Source organism: Leguminivora glycinivorella, chromosome 26 (genome assembly GCF_023078275.1).
Source record: "Leguminivora glycinivorella isolate SPB_JAAS2020 chromosome 26, LegGlyc_1.1, whole genome shotgun sequence".
Lineage (NCBI taxonomy): Eukaryota > Metazoa > Arthropoda > Insecta > Lepidoptera > Tortricidae > Leguminivora > Leguminivora glycinivorella.
Window position 1 is genome coordinate 8,720,565 of NC_062996.1, and position 20,030 is coordinate 8,740,594.

The 20,030-nt window shown below is 37.1% G+C and overlaps 1 protein-coding gene across 1 annotated transcript in view; it reads left to right on the top strand.

The window, feature by feature from the left end:
* LOC125239836 overlaps positions 1-15,951 on the top strand; it is a 106,585-nt gene extending 90,634 nt beyond the window's left edge. The window contains exons 28-31 of the mRNA XM_048147551.1: positions 10,827-10,953; positions 11,692-11,806; positions 13,038-13,211; positions 15,258-15,951. Of these exons, the coding sequence (XP_048003508.1) occupies positions 10,827-10,953; positions 11,692-11,806; positions 13,038-13,211; positions 15,258-15,414 (573 nt within the window). The 3' untranslated portion in view covers positions 15,415-15,951. The remainder of the gene's footprint in view (positions 1-10,826; positions 10,954-11,691; positions 11,807-13,037; positions 13,212-15,257) is intronic.
* The last annotated feature ends 4,079 nt before the right edge of the window (positions 15,952-20,030 follow it).

Sequence of the window (20,030 nt, forward strand, 5' to 3'; positions counted from 1 at the left end):
TCTGAGCAACTTGCTCCCCAGCCTGTTAGCGACGCATCAGAAAATATCTCTAATTGATAATTTCCTGTCTTGATCGGATTACTACATGTTTCTATATTATATATCCACCAATCTAGATCATCATCTAAGCTACCCGGAATGCTAATGTATTGATCATCATTTTTACTTAAATAAAGAAATTTAATTCTTTCCAATCTCTTAATATACAACCAGCCGTATGGTACTGCCGGACAAACAGAAACTAATAATCCTATCAAATGTGCGAAATTACGAAGTTTACATCTTCGAATGGATTTAAAGTATAAAAGTTCGTCTTTAATCCTCTCTCGTTTTTCGCATGGAATATTAATTGTCAAATTTGCAGAATTGAAACTAAACCCAAGAAAATTTGCCGTTCGACTTGGTGTACCTATTGATTTAGCAACATTTATTGTAAATCCTAATGATTCTAACAAGTCTTTCGTTACATTAAAGTTATGTAAGCAGTTAGAATACGTGTCACCGAAGAGTAACAAGTCGTCTAAGTAAATGACTGATAAAAAACCTTGATTGCGCAAAAACTGCACAACAGGACGCATTAACTTCGTGAATATGTACGGAGCAATATTTAGGCCGAATGGACATACCAAGAATTCGTATGTTTTGTTTTTCCAAAGAAATCGTAAATATTTTCTGTAATCAGGATCAGAGATGGGTAGTGAGTAAATACTCAAGAGTAAATATCGAGTAAATACTCAGTATTTACTCAAAATACCCGTATTTACTCGTTTTTACTCAAATTGGTGGGTATAAACTATTTAGCGTGCTGAAATGGAAATACAAATTAGAAATATTGGTGTATTTTGTTATCGGCTACTAAGTTAAGTAATCAAATTTATATGAATTTTATTTTAAAGACGTGCTCTCCATACATGTAACTATTTTTCACAAAAATAAAATTCAGAAATTACCAGTGTGTTATACATCATCTGATAGGTCTTTAAAAATTAATTGAATGTTTCTAAAAAAGTTTTTTAATAATATGAACAGTTTTGGAATAAAACGATAATTAAGGCCGAAATAATGTTTATACCTTTATAACTTTCGAATTCGTTGTTGGAAAAATATCCAGAAACCGTCAAATTATTGCCCATATAATACAAAACACAAAACTAGTACTTTAAACGTCATCAGCTGAGCCATTTTTGAGTTTTTTTTAGAAAACCCTTAATAAAAGGTCGTAAGTGCCACATTAACAATCACTTCCGAACGTCATGCCGTTATCTAGAACATCAATTTAATTTAATTCTCATACTTTTACTGTGAATACCTGCTTTTTTAAAACAAAACTGCTAACTAAACATTATCACTATTTTTTTCTCACAATGATTACCTCTTTTTCGACAAACTAAGACTCCCATAAGCTTCTAATAATATAAATATCATTTAAACATGTCCACACAGTTAAAATAAACACGACTAAGTACTTAAATCTCATTTTTTTAATTATTTTTAGGTAACAGTTTCTACTCACCCAAATGAGTAAATACGAGTATTTACTCGGTGCTTTGAGTAAATTACGGGTAAATACTCAGTATTTACTCACCCCTACCCATCTCTAATCAGGATCAATATTTATCGCAAAATAGGCGTCTTTCAAATCTATTGAACACATGTAAGCGTTTTGTGATAAAAGTCTCATTGCTGTCCTATAATCTTCGAGTTTGAAGTGCGGGGTACATATAAACTTATTCAATGATTTTAAATTTAGAATGAATCTATTTTTTCCATTACTCTTTTTAATAAGAAAAATACTGGACAAGAATTGATCCTGACACGGATCACATTCTTGTATAGCACCAGCACTAATAAGTTTTTTGACTTCCTCGTTCATAATCGTCTCGTGTGCAACCGACTCGGGTTTGTTAACAGGAATATTCGATTGAGATATACAATCCGATATTGGAATACGCACACCACGGACCCAAGACAATACGGTGGGATCCTTGGTAATGCCTAACCATACTTTATAAAAGAATTGAAGTCTACCAGCCTGAGGTTGTGTATCAGCATCCGATGCTAGCGGCGCGAGGTCCGGGCGTGCGGCCGCGGCGGCGGCGCTCGGCGGTCGCTCGCGCGGCGGGACGGCGGCGGCGGTCTGCGCCCGCCACGCGTGTAGCTCGTCCTCGCTGGCGTCTGGCGACTCTGGCGAGGCGGCGGCCGCGACGCCGACGACGGCTGCCCCTCCAGTTTAAAGCCCTCGATGTCGACGGTCCTGCTCCTGCCTGTTGGTGCTTGGGCGTCTATTTAGGCTTTGTGACAGTCGGTCTCAATTCTGCTCCGGTTTTAGTCATTGCTTTTATTGACTTCAGACTTTCTTGTAAGTCTTTACCAAAAAGCAAACTATCGCGCTTTAAGTCCTTAATATTATCCTTGATCTCCTTATTTAAACTAGGCACCAAGAAATTACGCCTGCTCTGAGTCTCTGAAAAAGTAAGTGACATAATAGTCTACCTGTATCGCTCAGTGACTTTATAATCCCCTGTTTGTTGTTGTCTAAAGTTGAATCTGTTGTCAAGATATTCGACAATGTATTGGCAACTCCTGTTATAATAGTCGAGAGCAACCTTTGCTTGTCACTTAGAATATTATCCCGTTTTAAAACATTATCATTACACGCGACCTTAATCTCGGGATTGAGTATAGGAGCTTGCGCTAACTTTAAATTTTCTGGTATTTCGTAACGTTTTAAAATATCATTCTTAATATCGTCCTTCATACCATTAACTAGAATGTTGGACTATCTCGTCGATATATCGTCGTGAATGCAAGGACCAAATGTTTCTTCTTTTACGGGCTCATCGCCCAACAAACATAATAAACCGGGATCAAGCGCGGTCACAATCGGCGTAGATTCTTGTAAACCAATTTGTTCACCGGTCACCTGTGTGGTGGTAGCTGCGGATGTAGGCGCGGGAGCGGGCGCAGCCGGCGTGGTGGTCGCGGCCGCGGGCGCGCACGCCGGCGCGGCGGCGGCGGCGGGTGCGGGAGGGGGCGCGGGGGCCGGCGCGTCCACCGCGCGGGGCCCGGCGGCGCTTCCATTCTGTATGACCACCGATCGCAGCCCGCCAGCAGCAGGCAGCGCACCCGACGTTGAAGCACCGGCCTCATCATCGGTTAAGTCGTATACAGTATTGTTGGTCAATGGGGATTCTATAACAATACGGTCAAATAGCCTTCACAATGCTGCTCTAATTTCAGCAACAAAAAATAAGTGTCCATTATCTTTGACCCTTATCTCTAGACATGATGTTTTCAATCAGAGACCAACGCTTATACTGGTCAGACATCATAAGCGGCTCGGTGATCTTTGTGAATTGCCCATTTGGTAGGGTAATAGGTAGTGTTTCTACCGCCTACTTCCTCGATGTTGGATGTTATACTATAACTACGTACGTATCTACATACGTATCTACATATCTATATACTTACGTATAAAATAGTACATGTAAGCCGTTGTAATTAACGTAATTAATGTTCTTAAACATATAGGCAGTCGTGCTACAGTCTCGCGGACTGTAGTCTAGACTGATAGCATTGACAATTCGCCGCAACCAGGTATTTTACCTATAGTATTCCGGCATAGCCTCACGGACTGATGCTCTAGGAATATATGTGCTTCCCTTTTACACAGCGATCAACCTCTCGGATTGAACTGAAGGTATAAATTAGGGTCGGTAATAGCCTTACAGACTATACTCATTGCACAATGTATCTATTTAATAAAACAAAGCTGGCATGTACATAAGACACATTCTATCAAATGATTAGATGAAGATAGCTGAAAATCTTACCTTCATATTGCGAATCCTCTAGCAAGGGATCGGGCTCACCGATATCTTGGTCCGCATACTCATATTCATTATCTGTATATGAGGACCTACTAGGGCTATAACTACGATGACGGCGCCTGCGACGAATCTTCAATCTTTTCCTCTCGAGACTTCGGATTTTTCTTTCCAAGTAATCTTCCTCATCTTCCTCACGATGTTTGCGTTTTCCCATGTTATCCGCAAACACAAAACACTACACTAAACTTAGTAAAAACACAATTATTTCACTAACAAAGGAAAAGTACGTGCACGATGGCCGCCACACAAAACGTGTATGAAATACCCCCAATTTAGGCGAGATATTTTTTTGTTAAAAATGTTACTCTAAAATTGTGTACGATGGCAGCACATTCGCGTGCTACTACATGTAAAGTACAGTGTAATCACGAAGGGCGAATCACAGAAGTTTAATGATATTTATGCCTCGTACTTAAAGTGTCAGAAAGAGTTGTTTTCGCACTGAATGACCTCATTCACAGAAAATCTATAGATGACATGGCTGATGTTGTTTTTGCCTGATTAACTACGTAAAAGTATCTTTAAAAATATTTTTTGCGGTTTATAAATCATAATAAAATATAGTGATATTTTTTTTCGGTTAATGGGACAGTAAGTAACAATATAAGACAAACTATAAAAAAGGGTCAATTAGCCTATAGTGTACTAAATGCCGCTTATTATAAAATCATTGGGGAATCAGTACAAGGAAAAACCCAAGTCTCCACCAAATTTAAATAAATTTGATCAAGTTTCGAACACAATGTACAAGAAATAAAACTATGGAGTCATGAGTAACTATCGCGGTAACCGAAGACAATATTATCACAATGTACAAGTTTAAACCTTTCTCAAATCTTGCGTTAATTAATCATTATAAGCAGGGAGCGTACTTTTCGTGCCGATGACATCAATTTGACGTCACGCTCCATATAGGTGATCACAAATTGTTTTATTGTAAATTATTAATCATTAGTCATCAATCATTTTAAGTTATGAATTTCTTTGCATGGTAATGAATGCAAGAAGGATGGTGTGCTTTACGTTAGAGAGAAATTCTCTTTTCTACGTATTTATTGCCCTGTAGCCACGTAGTCCGATTGCTTTGTCCGACTAGTCGGACGACGTGGATTTATTTGTCCCGTTGGTCCGTCTATCGGATTATAAGGAATCGCAATTCCACTTCGCCCGAGTAATCGGTCTACTTGGTCTTTTGAATTCCAGTTAGATCGACTATTCGGCCTACATGGATTCGCAATTCCGCTCAGTCCGAGTGATCGGACTACCTGGCCTTTTTAGGGTTCCGTAGTCAACTAGGAACCCTTATAGTTTCGCCATGTCTGTCTGTCCGTCCGTCCGTCCGTCCGTCCGTCCGTCCGTCCGCGGATAATCTCAGTAACCGTTAGCACTAGAAAGCTGAAATTTGGTACCAATATGTATATCAATCACGCCAACAAAGTGCAAAAATCAAAAATGGGAAAAAATGTTTTATTAGGGTACCCCCCCTACATGCAAAGTGGGGGCTGATATTTTTTTCATTCCAACCCCAACGTGTGATATATTGTTGGATAGGTATTTAAAAATTAATAAGGGTTTACTAAGATCATTTTTTGATAATATTAATAGTTTCGAAAATAATCGCTCTTAAAGGAAAAAAAAGTGCGTCCCCCCCTCTAACTTTTGAACCATATGTTTAAAAAATATGAAAAAAATCACCAAAGTAGAACTTTGTAAAGACTTTCTAGGAAAATTGTTTTGAACTTGATAGGTTCAGTAGTTTTTGAGAAAAATACGAAAAACTACGGAACCCTACACTGAGCGTGGCCCGACACACTCTTGGCCGGTTTTTTTTCGTGATAGATCGATTCATCGGACTAGAAACTCTCTCCATAAAGTCAAAATAATTAAAACAGTTAAATGCAATGCTTACAGATTTTGATATGGATGTAGGTTTCTTTTTAGAGCGTTTGGCTTGGAAAGGCTCGCTCTTTAAATGTTAATACATAGTATAAATTTTAGTTTTATTTGAAAAACAGAAGAGTTGTTTTGTTTAGGTTAGTTACATTATCAAATTAAGATATATAATACATAATAATAAAAACATGTACTTAACTGTTTTAATTATTTTGACTTTATGGAGAGAATTTCTAATCCGATGAATCGATCTATTACGAAAAAAAAAGCCAGGTAGACCGATCACTCGGACTGAGCGGAATTGCGAATCCATGTAGGCCGAATAGTCGATCTAACTGAAATTCAAAAGACCAAGTAGACCGATTACTCGGGCGAAGTGGAATTGCGATTCCTTATAGTCCGATAGACGGACCAACGGGACAAATAAATCCACGTCGTCCGACTAGTCGGACAAAGCAATCGGACTACGTGGCTACAGGGATTTATTGTAATGTGTTGTTAATAAATACTATTTAATTAAATTTATTTATAAAAACAAATCAAATAATTTTATTCACGTTTCACATTTCAAGTAGGTATTATTTATGCCACATGTAAATGGACTACTGTATTTGAAGTAATTTGTACACGATTAAAATGATTGACGACTAATGATTAATAATTTACAATAAAACTATTTGGGATCACCCTATACGGAGCGTGACGTCAGATTAATGTCATCGGCATGAAAAGTACGCTCCCTGATTATAAGGCATGTAATAGGGATGACGACTACATAAAAAAATGGCATCCTGTTTAGTCAGACAGTTAGATCGTCCGAAAATCCTGAACACATATTATTCGCTTCTTCTAATTAAACGAAAGTTCCGGAGTGGGAGGTTAAGTAAAAATTGTACCTAGGCGTGACGTCACGCGAAACTCAACGCACAGGATGGCTAGCCGAATGGCACAATCGCTCACGAAACGCTCACGAAACGAAGCGCTAGTAGATATCTATCTCTATCGCGCTTGCGTATTGGCGCGACAGAGCCAGCGGCGTATCGCTTTCGTTTGGCGTCGGAGAAATGCCATTCGGCTACGGGGCCAGGACCGTCGTCATTTTTCGTTTACGAGAAAAAAAAAATACGTGTCTAAAATTCTTTGATAATCTAACTGACGGACTAATTAGTTTTTTTTAGTCGTCTCGCCTATTATTTTTTAAAGTTAATGATCTCTTCGTCATTGATTAAACACTCGCGCTTGTTATCAACTCATCAAATGCCATAAAAATTGACCCATAATCTTGGCCAATGTAAGAATTTTCCGTGAGAACATTTGCAATTTTGGAAAGCTCTTCGGGGCATTACAGGGTGGCCCAAAAATACGTTGACAAAGAATGGGGAAATAATGTTGTAATAAACCAAAATATCGAAGTTACCGAAAATATTTTTTGGGCCTATATTTCTGCATATTTCTATATCCACCGTGGATATTTCAACAGCATTAGCATGGATATTTCGCAAGGTTTGTAATGTAGACCAATCGTGTAAAGACATTTTTTCCAGATTCATAAGCTCGATACGTTTCAGCCTACTTATGTAAATGCACCTTACTTAAAACTATAAATTATAGTTTGTAATCAATCTTAAAACCCTAGACCGTTTATTGATCACAAAAATTAGGGTATTTTACAAGTTATAAGTGCAATACTGCCGTCCTATCACTAGAACCCCTCTAAGCTGCATATTACCAGTTTTCATTTGGATAAATATTCTTAAATAGGAAAGAATTCCCCATCGACTGGTCTTGGAATCATATTTTTATCATTTTTAGTTACCGAGATACAGAGTCGACATACCTCGCTAAGTGCACTATTTTATAACCCTTTTCAATAGTATAAAACCGCAAACCCACATTTGTCTTCTATAACTTATATTAAAGCGCTTAGCAGTTGTTTATCTTCATAGTTTTATCACACGATACATAACTATAACAACGTTACTTGACATAAGCTTCATAAATTCCCATTAAAGCCGTTTAATTGCGTTATTACATTTTATAACATTCACTTTTTTTAATAAAATACTACGCTTAAACACGGCTAAAGTCCTTTAACCGTGTATTTAAAGACTTTCATTGTAATTTCGGTTACAAATACATCACTAAAACCTAGTTACTGCGCTTTACGGTGAATTTATTACTAAAAAATATTCATAATGCCACACTGAAACAGGACAAACCAGCAAAGCTACGCTAAAACCCCGCTAGTTGTAAAAGTATACCTTCCAAAGTTATTGCGCCAGTCCGACAGTCGGCCGAGCGGCTCGCGCGCAGAAGGTTGTGCGAAGGCTGTAGTGACCGGTGAATGAACATTTTTGTCCTTAAAATGTTAAGAAACCGAAGACCAGGTAAGTGTTAAATATCTTTTTTTTAAGGTTTTTTTCAAGCACAACTTGCGTTTTGCTAACGTATTATCACACGTTTGCCGCGACAAGTAAATACCTAACTCATAAGTTATTCGATCAAGAGCCCAGTTAAAACTATTGTGTACAAATAAAGCGTAAACAAAAAAGTCAAGAAATTACATTGTACCATCCTATTACTATGTAGGCATTGCCATAGCCACATACATTTTGTAAGGATTTATTTACCTTACAATGTTTTAGTACCTATTTAGGTATGGATTACTTGCGCAACATTATATTACCGTCAAGCTGATTTAATAATGCAGTCAAAAATCAAATTAATTAATAGTTATTTCTTTTAGGCTTGTTACGAACTTCAGGATACAAACGATAACAGAGATCTGCGAATAAAATGAATACCGAAAAACCGACCACAAGTCATCACACCAGCAGTAAGTTTATTAAATGTAGAACAGAAGGGGATTGCTCAACTCGATCTTTACCAAGGAACATTCTATCGTTGTGTATTGTTTCAAGAATTGTTGAGATTGATACCTCAGAATTCTTTGCCTAACTTAGCCATGTCGAACGTTTCTGCTTTAATTTTCAATGCTGACGAAAATACATCAATTTTAAAACTCCCTTTTACTGGTCCAAGCTAAAACCGTTGCTGACGATCATCGAATTTGGGTTTATCCTTCGTTGTAACAAAATCGAACAACGTTTACTTCTTTAATCATTCGTAAAATGCTTCTCATCTTGATATAAGGAAAGAAGGTTTTTGACTATTCCGTCGCAGACGCATTGAAACTACAAGTGATGACTCGAAAGAAGAAGAACTCTATACCTAGCATGTAAAAATTGTAAAATGACAACATATGTATCATCCAAAATGAAGCTTTATCTTGATTTATCCGCTCCAATTCATACAAACAACAGAGAAACAGACTTAAATATAACCTAGTTAATACAATTTTAAGCAATGATGCACCTGATTTTACCAGAAATTGTTAACAAAGATCTCTATATTGATTCTAGTTTAAAGAAAAAAAAAGATGTATGATATATAAGTATTCTGCTGTACCAATTCATTCAGACCCTTCAAATCCAGAAGTTTTACATACAGAAAAGGAGGACTGACCTACACATAAGTACATATAACCATTTATCGACGTAGAACCACCGTCGATATAGAGCACTACACTCGTAATATTAATATTAATAATACGAATGTCGAAAACCAAACGCACAAAAAAAGAAAAATAAATTTTAAGAAGAACGGAATCAAGCGGAAAGAGAGAAAATTATTATGTCAAACAATCCTAAATGTATTTTGAATTTTTGAAGTAGATATAAAATAAATAAAGATTGCTATTTTCACTTGCTTGGCGAATAATAAATGAAATCCGTGTTTCTTTTTGTAAGAACCGCCAATGTCAACCGTTTTTAACCTTATATAACTCGGTAATAAAAACATTATTTTAATAGTGTATTATAGTAATAATACGAATAACTTTGGATATCTAAGAGCGACACCTTTCGCCGTGTCGGTATAGCAAATTGATTTGTTGCAATGTAAAAAGCGAATTTTATTGTTTCATATTAATGTTATGTTAGTTTTCACTAATGTTAGAATATTATATTAAGTTTAAATATGTTAATTTGTAACATAACTTATAACGAGGTTTTTTATGCATGCAAATAAATGGTTACAATATCATACAGTTGTCTTTTATTCATTTAACAAATTGAATTGCTCTTGAAACTTAGTGCAGGTACTGCAGGTAAACGGGACATTGCTAAAATGATAAACTCCTTTTAAAAAGAATGACAATGCTAAAACCTAGTAATCGTCGCTGGTTTGTCATATAGCGGGCTTTTAGATTAGGAATGCATACAAATTATTTCGATGTTAGTAGTCATTGCATAGCTTAAAAACGGTTACAGCATTTTTTTAGACCATATATACAATAGTATAAAATTGTTTAGTGTCTTTGCGGTTATTAAGCTATGTTTTTAGATTATTATGCAATGCTCAGTTACGATTACTATAAACACGTAAATTTACTTTGCCGTTATTAAGCCATGTTTTATGTATTATTCAATCCTAAAAAACGGCTAAAGTATACTTAACCGTGTTTTAACAGTAAAATCATACATATTTTAGGAATTATTTGCATAACTTAAACACAAAATGGCGAATTTCTAATAAATTAAACAATATTTAATTAAATTGATTTTAAATAATGTTAGCGTGAATTTAGTTTTAATTTAAGAATAAAAGAAATCTGGACTAAATCGACACATTTCCTAGAGATATGGGTTTTTATGTTTTTTGCCCATATCTCAAAACTATCATTTGTGGGTTAGATGGGTTTTAGTGATAGGACGGCAGAATAAGTCAGACGAAAGTCACACTAGAGGTGCAGCGGCATATCGATAATTTTTTGTTCCAATATTTGCGTTCGTACTTCAAAGCCAAAGGAGGATATTTTGAAGACGATTCGATTTATTCGGTCAAAAATTATTAATTATTAATCATTCGTGTAAGGACAGAAAAGTAATTATACAAACGTTTGTCAATGTATTTTTGGGCCACCCTGTACTTAGTACGTAATTACGTGCTCAACATTTCAATCCTAAAATTTGATTTTTGCAGGAGAAAAATGGCCTAGCATTTGTGAAACTAAACAACGGGGCTGAGATGCAGTTCCCCTCACAGAATTTCGCCTGGATGCTGGATAGTTGGAGCAATATGCAGGTTATGAAAAAACTAGGAATCTATCGTAAGTATTCATCACTTCTTTTTAACTCGCGACGCAAAAACGACGGTGTGTTATGAGTTTGACGTGTCTGTCTGTCTGTGTGTGTGTCTGTTTGTGGCATCGTAGCTCCCGAACGGATCAACCGCTTTCGATTTAGATTTTTTGTTTGAAAGCTGAGTTAGTCGGGAGTGTTCTTAGCCATGCTTCATAAACATCGGTCCACTATGTCGCGGTCGGGATTTTTTTCAAAATTTTAATTTTGTGGTTAGGTTAGTTTATACTCAGACACACCGACTTAGTCAGTTGAAAATGATGGCAACATCTTTATATTAAAGGAAAAAATGGAAAAATTTACGCTTCCGGCGGGACTTGAACCCGCATCCTTTTTGCAATCCGTGCAATGCTCTTAACCAATTGAGCTACGGAAGCCGCGCCGGACATCGCAAATCCTTCCATGCCTTTCCTTATGTACACACGTCTTGGGGTGACGTCTAGCGCCATCTACCGACAGACTATTACGTCTTGTAACGGCACTGGAGTCTCAAGTTATATTGAGAATTCACCAGTAACAATGTGCTAACCCATACTAAATTTAATTTTTAACAAGCAGAAACGTCTGCAGAAACGTCTGTTATATTGAGAATGTTTAGAATCGTTAGCAGACGTTTCTGCTTGTTAAAAATTAAAGATGGCAACATCCTTGTAGATTATTTTTTAACGTTATGGTGTAGGTATTAAGAAATTTTGTTTTCTGTTCAGGTGAATGCCGCCTAGAAGAGTCAATCGTGGGCACACTATCGGGCGGAAAAGACCCGTTGCCATCAGCATCCTGTTACGAGATCTTAGTTCTCGCTGACTGCACCAGCGCTCCCAGGTATCTTTGAAATTTAATAATAACAATATTATTTATTGTGCAGAAAAAAATACACAAAAGATGGATAACGCTTAATTACTAGGTACAGCAGGTTGCCTGTGTGGTGACGGGTTAAGAATTTCACCACCCCCTTTCTTCCCGTGGGTGTCGTAGAAGGCGACTGTGGGATATGGGTTAAATTGTGGCGTAGGCGAGAGGCTGGCAACCTGTCACTGCAATGTCACAGTTTCGTTTTCTTTCAACCCCTTATTTGCCAAGAGTGGCACTGAAGCTTTAGTAGTTTCATGTGTTCTGCCTACCCCTTTATGGGATACAGGCGTGATTGTATGTATGTATGTATGTACTAGGTACAGATGTAGTGCGAAAAGATTTGCCTTCGTATTGTTACGGAAACGTACGAACGTGTCATGATATTTCAGTCAGTCTCAGTACAAGATGTACTGACATTGACTGAACTAGCATGACAAATACGAACGTTTCCGAAGGAAACCTTTTTCGCACTACATCTGTAATAACTGGCGGTCTTATCGTTTAGAAGCAATCTCTTCCAGACAACCTCTAGGAAACGGGAAACTATGGACTTACTTCATTAAATTTAATTATTGTACCTGACAGAAACCTCTGAATTTGATATTTGCCAGTCGACTTTCGGTAAAGGAAAACATCGTGAGGAAACCGGACAAATTCGATTAAGGTCTAGTTTACCCTTTGGATTGGAAGGTCAGATGGCAGCCGCTTTCGTAAAAACTAGTGCCTACGCCAAATATTGGGATCAGTTGTCAAAGCGGACCCCAGGCTCCCATGAGCCGTGGCAAATGCCGGGATAACACAAGGAGGATGATGAACAGAAACCTCTGAAAACTTTATTCAAAAACTGTGAACTGAAAGAATGTAAATTACTCTAAGTTTTTTTGTCCAACAGGACTTAGCAAGTAATTTTCGTAAAAGGAACAGTGTGAGTACAAGTATGCTCCCTTGAGACACACCAACTTCAATACATGATTCAATTTTTATGATTTTAAGTGATATCGAGATAGATGTTCCCGTTGCTTCAAATAAATTGAAATAAAGACGGTTTGACCATTTGTATGAAATATTTGTAATGCCTTAGCCGGATTTATTGCCATGACTTACTTGATCAAAGGCTTTTGATAAGTTAAAAAAAACAGACCACACCGCTGAATTATGGCTTAAATAGTGCTATTATCTAAGCAGTTACGATTGTCCTCAGATACGCCATCTTCCATCAAAGGCATAACACTGTAGATATCTACCGTCTATACACCGGTGGTAACTTCGTCACCGTCAGGAGCAGCGGTGGTGACATTACCGTCACCATCAATGGTGATACGCCGTGCGAACAAGACTGCCGGTATCCTCCGCAAGAACCTTTTTATGATTTCAAGTAAGTTTATCTTTATCTTTTCTTGCTCTTGTTTTCTTCAATCTCTTTTTATTTCCTTCTTTCTCTCACTCTCAGTCTATCTATATGCCTCTATCTATTTTCTTCTCTTTCGTGTTATATTTTAATTTCCCATTAGTATCGCATTTGTTGTTCAATCAAACCAATCTCTGTTTCATTCCCATGTCTCTTTCACTTTAACTCTGTCTTTGTGTTTATTTGATCTTATTCTTTGTATTTTTCTAGCTTATAGTGGCCCGTTTCTCGAAAGGTCCCTTATATTACAACTGTGTTTCCATGACAACCCATACGATTTGACAGTTCGCGCACTTGTAATACAAGGCTTGTACCTTTCGAGAAACGGGCCCCAAGGTCTCTCTTTTTCTTTGTATCTATCTCTGTTTATCCTTCTCTTGATGTTTTATTCATATCTCTCCCTCTCATTTTGTCTATATTCCCAGTAAGGTAACGGCGGCTATCAACGCGGGTATCGAAATCGACGTCCATTACCGCCGCATTTGCAAATACGCATTTTATAGGCAAACCGACCAATTTCCTAAATAAAGTTACTCACACAAAGGAAGCCTTTTTAGTTGACTAACGCACATATAGGCGCTAGAGAGTGTGAATGAAAGAAGACACTCGCTATTTGACAGTTTTTGCCACGGGGCCGCAAGAAGATGTTGTGTCATACTGACGCGTGACGCTAAACCTAAGTGAACTTCAATCTCATTTAGCAGTTTACATAATAATTGTGGCAAATAGGTGAAAGTTGTGCATTTTAAATTATTGTTAATAGTTTTCTACATGACTTCTGAGTACTTTGTACGTATTGTTTAGCCTGGAAATGTGTTTAAAGTGGAAATTAAAAGACAGCGGTGAAAGGCGCCATTTCGTGAGTAGATTCTATTACTGTGGTATACCACAGTAATGGTTAAAGTAGTGATATTAGTTCTTTATGCTTTATTTTAAGTATATGTGATCAGTTATATAATGTCTTACAGTTGTTTCAATCTTGATCTATTCACGCTATCAAAGAACTATTTACGTGGTATGAAAAATATTCAACAAAACCTTAATTTTTAGCAAAAACTTCATTACTGATTTCGTAGTTTCTATGAAAACCGTTAATTTGTCAATTTTTTTTAAAATTGAGATAAAGTCTGATGATATTACTCACCAGTTATGTAAACTTGGTTTTAATATATAGTTGCAATATTTTATTTTGATTTGTAATGAAAATACATCTGTAGGACATTGTTTTTATTGGTCGGAATTAGATTTTATTATACTCCAATATATGCCTATCACCGATGGTACGATCGGATAACCCTCGGTAATGGAATATATAAGAATCTATTACCGATCCATGCAATATTTGTTTGGGTCGGTAATAGGTTCCTAAAGAAGTACCTATTACCGAGCGACATATTAGTCTTGTATCAAAATATGACATTTAGAGTACCGTAAGTACAGATTTCTTAGATGAAACTGAGTCTTCTGTGGGTATTTATAAAGGAAGATAGTATAGGTATATGTATTTGTCATAATTTGTATATTCAACCGTCGGTATTAAGCTCCGAATTTTGAGATGGGTTTCTATTTACCGATGGCAGAAAAACACTATCATTCATACCCTCGGTAATGAAATCTCAATTCGCGTTAATAGAACCGCAGCCTGTTCATTACCACGGTAATAGAAAATTTAGGTATGCTGGCTTCAATAATTATTTTATGACATATAATAAACTAAAATGATCCAAAAACTCTTCAAAACTAATAGTTCAATAAATACTCTTCCATAAAAAAAATATTTGTGGTCGTTAACGAGCTTTGATACCCTTAATTTTTTGGAATCTTTTGAAATCTTCCTGAAGTACCACGTTAATAGGCGCCATTACCTTATCACCAGCTCACTCTCTCCGTTCCTCGATCAGTTGACAACGCTATTAATTAATTAATGAATTAATATATTTTTAACTTCTGATTAGCAGAAACGTCTGCAATCGATGCCACTAGGCTTAATATATTTTATTTGTTTTGTTTCAGAGTAACCCGTCACGGAGACACAGTGAAGATATTCTCCCGCCTCAGCGGAGTACAACTACATTACAAGTACAGCGAGACCGTAGTTCTCGTCCCAAGTCTCGCGCTTTATACCAGCTGTGGGGTGTGTAGTGGGCAGCGGTATTATACGCAGTGTTAAAACAATATTTAAGTTCAGCGAGAATGCAGTTCTCGAACTGTCAAAAGTAATGTAAAATACCCTAATGCAAAAATCGCATGTTAAACTAACGTAAACTACTAAAATGCAGCGAGACCGTAGTTCTCGTGCTGAGTCCCGCGCTTTCTACCAGATGCGGCGTCTATAGTGGTATTATACGCAGTGTTAAAACACTATCACTTCAGCGAGACCGCAGTTCTCGCACTTTTAAATTTACATAAACCATCGAAGTGCAATCGAGACCGTAGTTCTTGTGACAAATCTTGGACATTCTATTTGGTGTCTACTTTTTATCCCGAGCTGGATTCGAATCAGCGTCCTAACTTTTACCAAACCGATATTTAAACCGCTCGGCCATCGGGTCACGGTAATAAGTGTCGAAAATTCAAATTAACTAACAATTTCCGATGTCTTGTGGCGCCCCTGCCTCCCTGTAATTCCGTCTAGGCTAACTTTTCAGCTCCTTGAATTAAAAAAGTCACAGTGTGGAAATGGCACACTTTTTATGAATTTGTAACACCTGCCGGCGTATCATGCTTCTAATTTTATCACTTATCCACGTGGATAAGACTCCTGTCACGCTTTGGCAAGTATGTCAGTGTGAGAGTGACAGATGTCTTATCCACATGGATAAGTGATAAAATTGGAAGCATGATACGCCGGCTGATTATAACACCTACCACGAGTTATAGTTAAATATTGAATACAAACAAACCTAAGATAATACATTGTATTAAGTAATCTTTACTAGTGTATAGAACTAATTAACTAAGAAAACCAACACTCAATGCTAATAAAAGTATTTATTCAACATCTTTTTTTTTTATTGACCAAACCGCCGAAAAATAAAAATATTCCCTACGTAATACAAAAAGGAATTTTTATTTAACGTTATACAATACCCATTCAAAAGTGGAAATTATTACTACCTTGGGCTGGACTTGAACTCACGGCCTCTGATACTTTATCGTTCTGCCATCAGAGCCACTAAGGGTCGGTTGCACCAAACCGTCTGTCACCGTTAAAGCGTTCGTTAAATTTTATTTTTCCCCTCACTAGCTCGGAAACACGTGTTTTGTCCTTTAATACCAGCGGGTAAAAACGCATTTTATCCACTAGTGGGTAAAGTAATTTGACCCTGAATAAAGTCAAATTAACTGCTTTAAAATTGATAAAAGTTGGTGAATCTAGTAATAAAGATGATTTACCACCTGCGGAACTATTGGAAGCAGTGATAAACGCATTTTTTGCGTTGTAAACTACAACGCAAAAAATGCGTTTATCACTGCTATAGTGAGGGGAAAAGTTTTGTGTTACAGTCGGGTGCAAATGTATTTTACTTCTCGTGTGTTAAAAAACTCGCAAGTTCAGGATTCTATTCTCGAACCACTCGCTTCGTTCGTGGTTCAACTATAGAATCCTTTCACTTGCTCGTTTTTCAATTCCACACTCGAAGTTAAAATACAAATTTGCCCCCTTGTATAACAAATAACTATTATTGTAGGGGAAATTCTATAGACGTCTGCTGCGTGACGATGATGTGTCTTTCAAATGTGGTAGATGCAACTGGCCCTAAGACTTAACTCGGTGAAATTTTTCACCATGTAGTTATTATAAGTCAATAGGACCTATAGGTAAATAGGACCTATAATTGGTGAATGGGACATATAACGTTTCTGCCGAATCCTACACCGGGGCAAACGACGCCACGGAGCCACGCTGTTACGTCATCGCCCAAATCAATTGTTTAGTTGTAATCTTTATTGTTTGTTTTTGTTTTCATGTTTCTGTTTACTGTTTTTTTTTTAATTTAAGTTTCATGACGCATTGGATTTATCTGTAATGTCATTGAAATATGTTTTTAAATAAATAAATAAATAAATATATGTCAATGGGACCTGTAGCGACACCTAACGCATTTAGGAAGAGGATTATTTATATTGAGGACCGGTCTGGCGCAGTCGGCAGTGACCCTGCCTGCTGCGCTGCGGTCCCGTGTTTGAATCCCGGTAATTGTGTCCCGGCATTTATTTGAATGATGAGCACAGATATTTTGTTCCTGAGTCATGGATGTTTTCTATGTATATATAAGTATTTACATATTATATATATCGTTGTCTGAGTACCCACAACACAAGCCTTCTTGAGCTTACCGTGAGACTCAGTCAATGTGTGTAAGAAGTCCATTATAGTATCATTTACGAATAGGTACACGAAAGAGGACTTCATCGCCGCGTCTCGCTTGTGCAGAACTATTACCCTCGAAGATATTGGCTTTCAGGGCGCTGGCAGGGTTTTTGTCAATGACCACCTAACGGTCAAGAATAAGATCCTCCTAAATAAAACGAAGGCCGTGGCGAAGGAAAAAAATTTTCAATATGTGTGGGTGAAGCACGGAAAGATCCATATTCGGAAATCCGACTCCTCGCCAGTGCTTCAAGTGAGAACCGAAGAAGACCTTTCGAAGCTTCATTGAAATCGTGCATCCCCTTACCCGTCAGTTACGGGCATAACCGGCCCACCGTCCGACTATGTAATTTTGCTGCCTACAGTTTGAGTGCCGCTGGCCAAACTCACCTCAGTATGGCCGATCGCCCGGGCGGGAATGTCGCGCTCTCAAGATACCTACTATGCGTCTTATCTGCTACTAATGACTTGTTATTTACGATTGTGTGTGTATTAATTTTAAACGTTTGTGATTGCGAACCTATTATTTGCTTACAGCTTCAGATCGATGAGAAAACCTTCCTATTTTTATATTACTTATACTTATTGCGGAGTGTCTACCTATTGACATTAACTAAACTTAGAACATTCAACTATTTACCTATTCTGCTATTGACTTGGCGTTATAGGCGCGTCGTACCCAGGGACCGGAAAACCCCTTTTTAGGCTTAACTTCATCAATTTGCTTACCCAATCAATTTTCTTACTAAATAAAATGGTAAGCTTTTTTAAAGGTAACCTTTTAAAACGGTAAGCTTATTGAATCTGTTACTATGAGGTTACCATAACTACTAACTAAGTTAACTCCGAAACCCTATCGCGATAGGGTTTTTAAAACCTGTTTTCATTGAGTTATGGTAAGCTTTATCCGTTCCTTGTTGTCTTTCTACATTTAAACTGGTTTGCTATAGATAGAGCTTGTCTCAGACGCATGCACTCGAATTTGCGTAGTTATTACCATTTGACATGTACGTCATTTAGTTTCTGTATTTGATAGTACAATTATTGACCTACTCGTACTCATCAGTATATTATAAGGGAATAAAATGAAGTAGGTTTTTACAGCAAGCAAGGTTTTGTACCTACTTTTAGGGTTCCGTAGTCAACTAGGAACCCTTATAGTTTCGCCATGTCTGTCTGTCCGTCCGTCCGTCCGTCCGTCCGTCCGTCCGCGGATAATCTCAGTAACCGTTAGCACTAGACAGCTTTAGCTGAAATTTGGTACCAATATGTATATCAATCACGCCAACAAAGTTCAAAAAATGTTTTATTGGGGTACCCCCCCTACATGTAAAGTGGGAGCTGAATTTTTTTTTTTATTCCAACCCCAACGTATGATATATTTTTGGATAGGTATTTAAAAATGAATAAGGGTTTACTAAGATCGTTTTTTGATAATATTAATATTTTCGGAAATAATCGCTCCTAAAGGAAAAAAAAAATGCGTCCCCCCCCTCTAACTTTTGAACCATATGTTTAAAAAATATGAAAAAATCACAAATGTAGAACTTTATAAAGACTTTCTAGGAAAATTGTTTTGAACTTGATAGGTTCAGTAGTTTTTGAGAAAAATACGGAAAACTACGGAACCCTACACTGAGCGTGGCCCGACACGCTCTTGGCCGGTTTTTTACTTTTAATTTTTATTTATATTGAACTTCACTATCAGTCTCATAAAAATAACTATAACAATGCATGTGCTCGAAAAGTACGTTTTTTACGAAGCAAAATCGTGCAGCAAGTAGTAGGTACTTTTAAAGTAGTACTTTTCCACACTAGTTCTTTTTACTTTAAATTTTGAACTTCACTATCACTCCCATAAAAATAGCTATAACAATGTATGTGCTCGAAAAGTGCGTTTTCTATAAAACAAAATCATGCGGAAAGTAGTACTTTTCCGCACTAGTGTTTTTTACATTCCAATTTTATTTAAATTTTGAACGCCACCATCCGTCCCAGAAAAATCGTTCGGAAAGTTGTACATTTTCGCACTAGAGTTTTTTACTTTTTTTTTTTTTAATTATGAACTTCGCTATCAGTCCCGTAAAAATAGCTATTATAATGTATGTGCTCGGAAAGTGCGATTTCTATGTAGCAACATTGTCCGCACTAGCGCTTTTTACTTTTCAAATATTTTTAAATTTTGAACTTCACTATTAGTCCCATAAAAATAGCTATTAGAATGTATGTGCTCGAAAAGTGCGTTTTCTATGAAGCAAAATTGTGCGGAAAGAAGTAGGTACTTTTCCACAATATTCACTGGTAGAGATGGGCGGCGGGAAAATACCCGGGGTAGATATCGGGTATTTACCGGGTATTTACCCAATCTACCCGATATTTACCTTTTCTACCCTAATGGGTGGGTATAAATA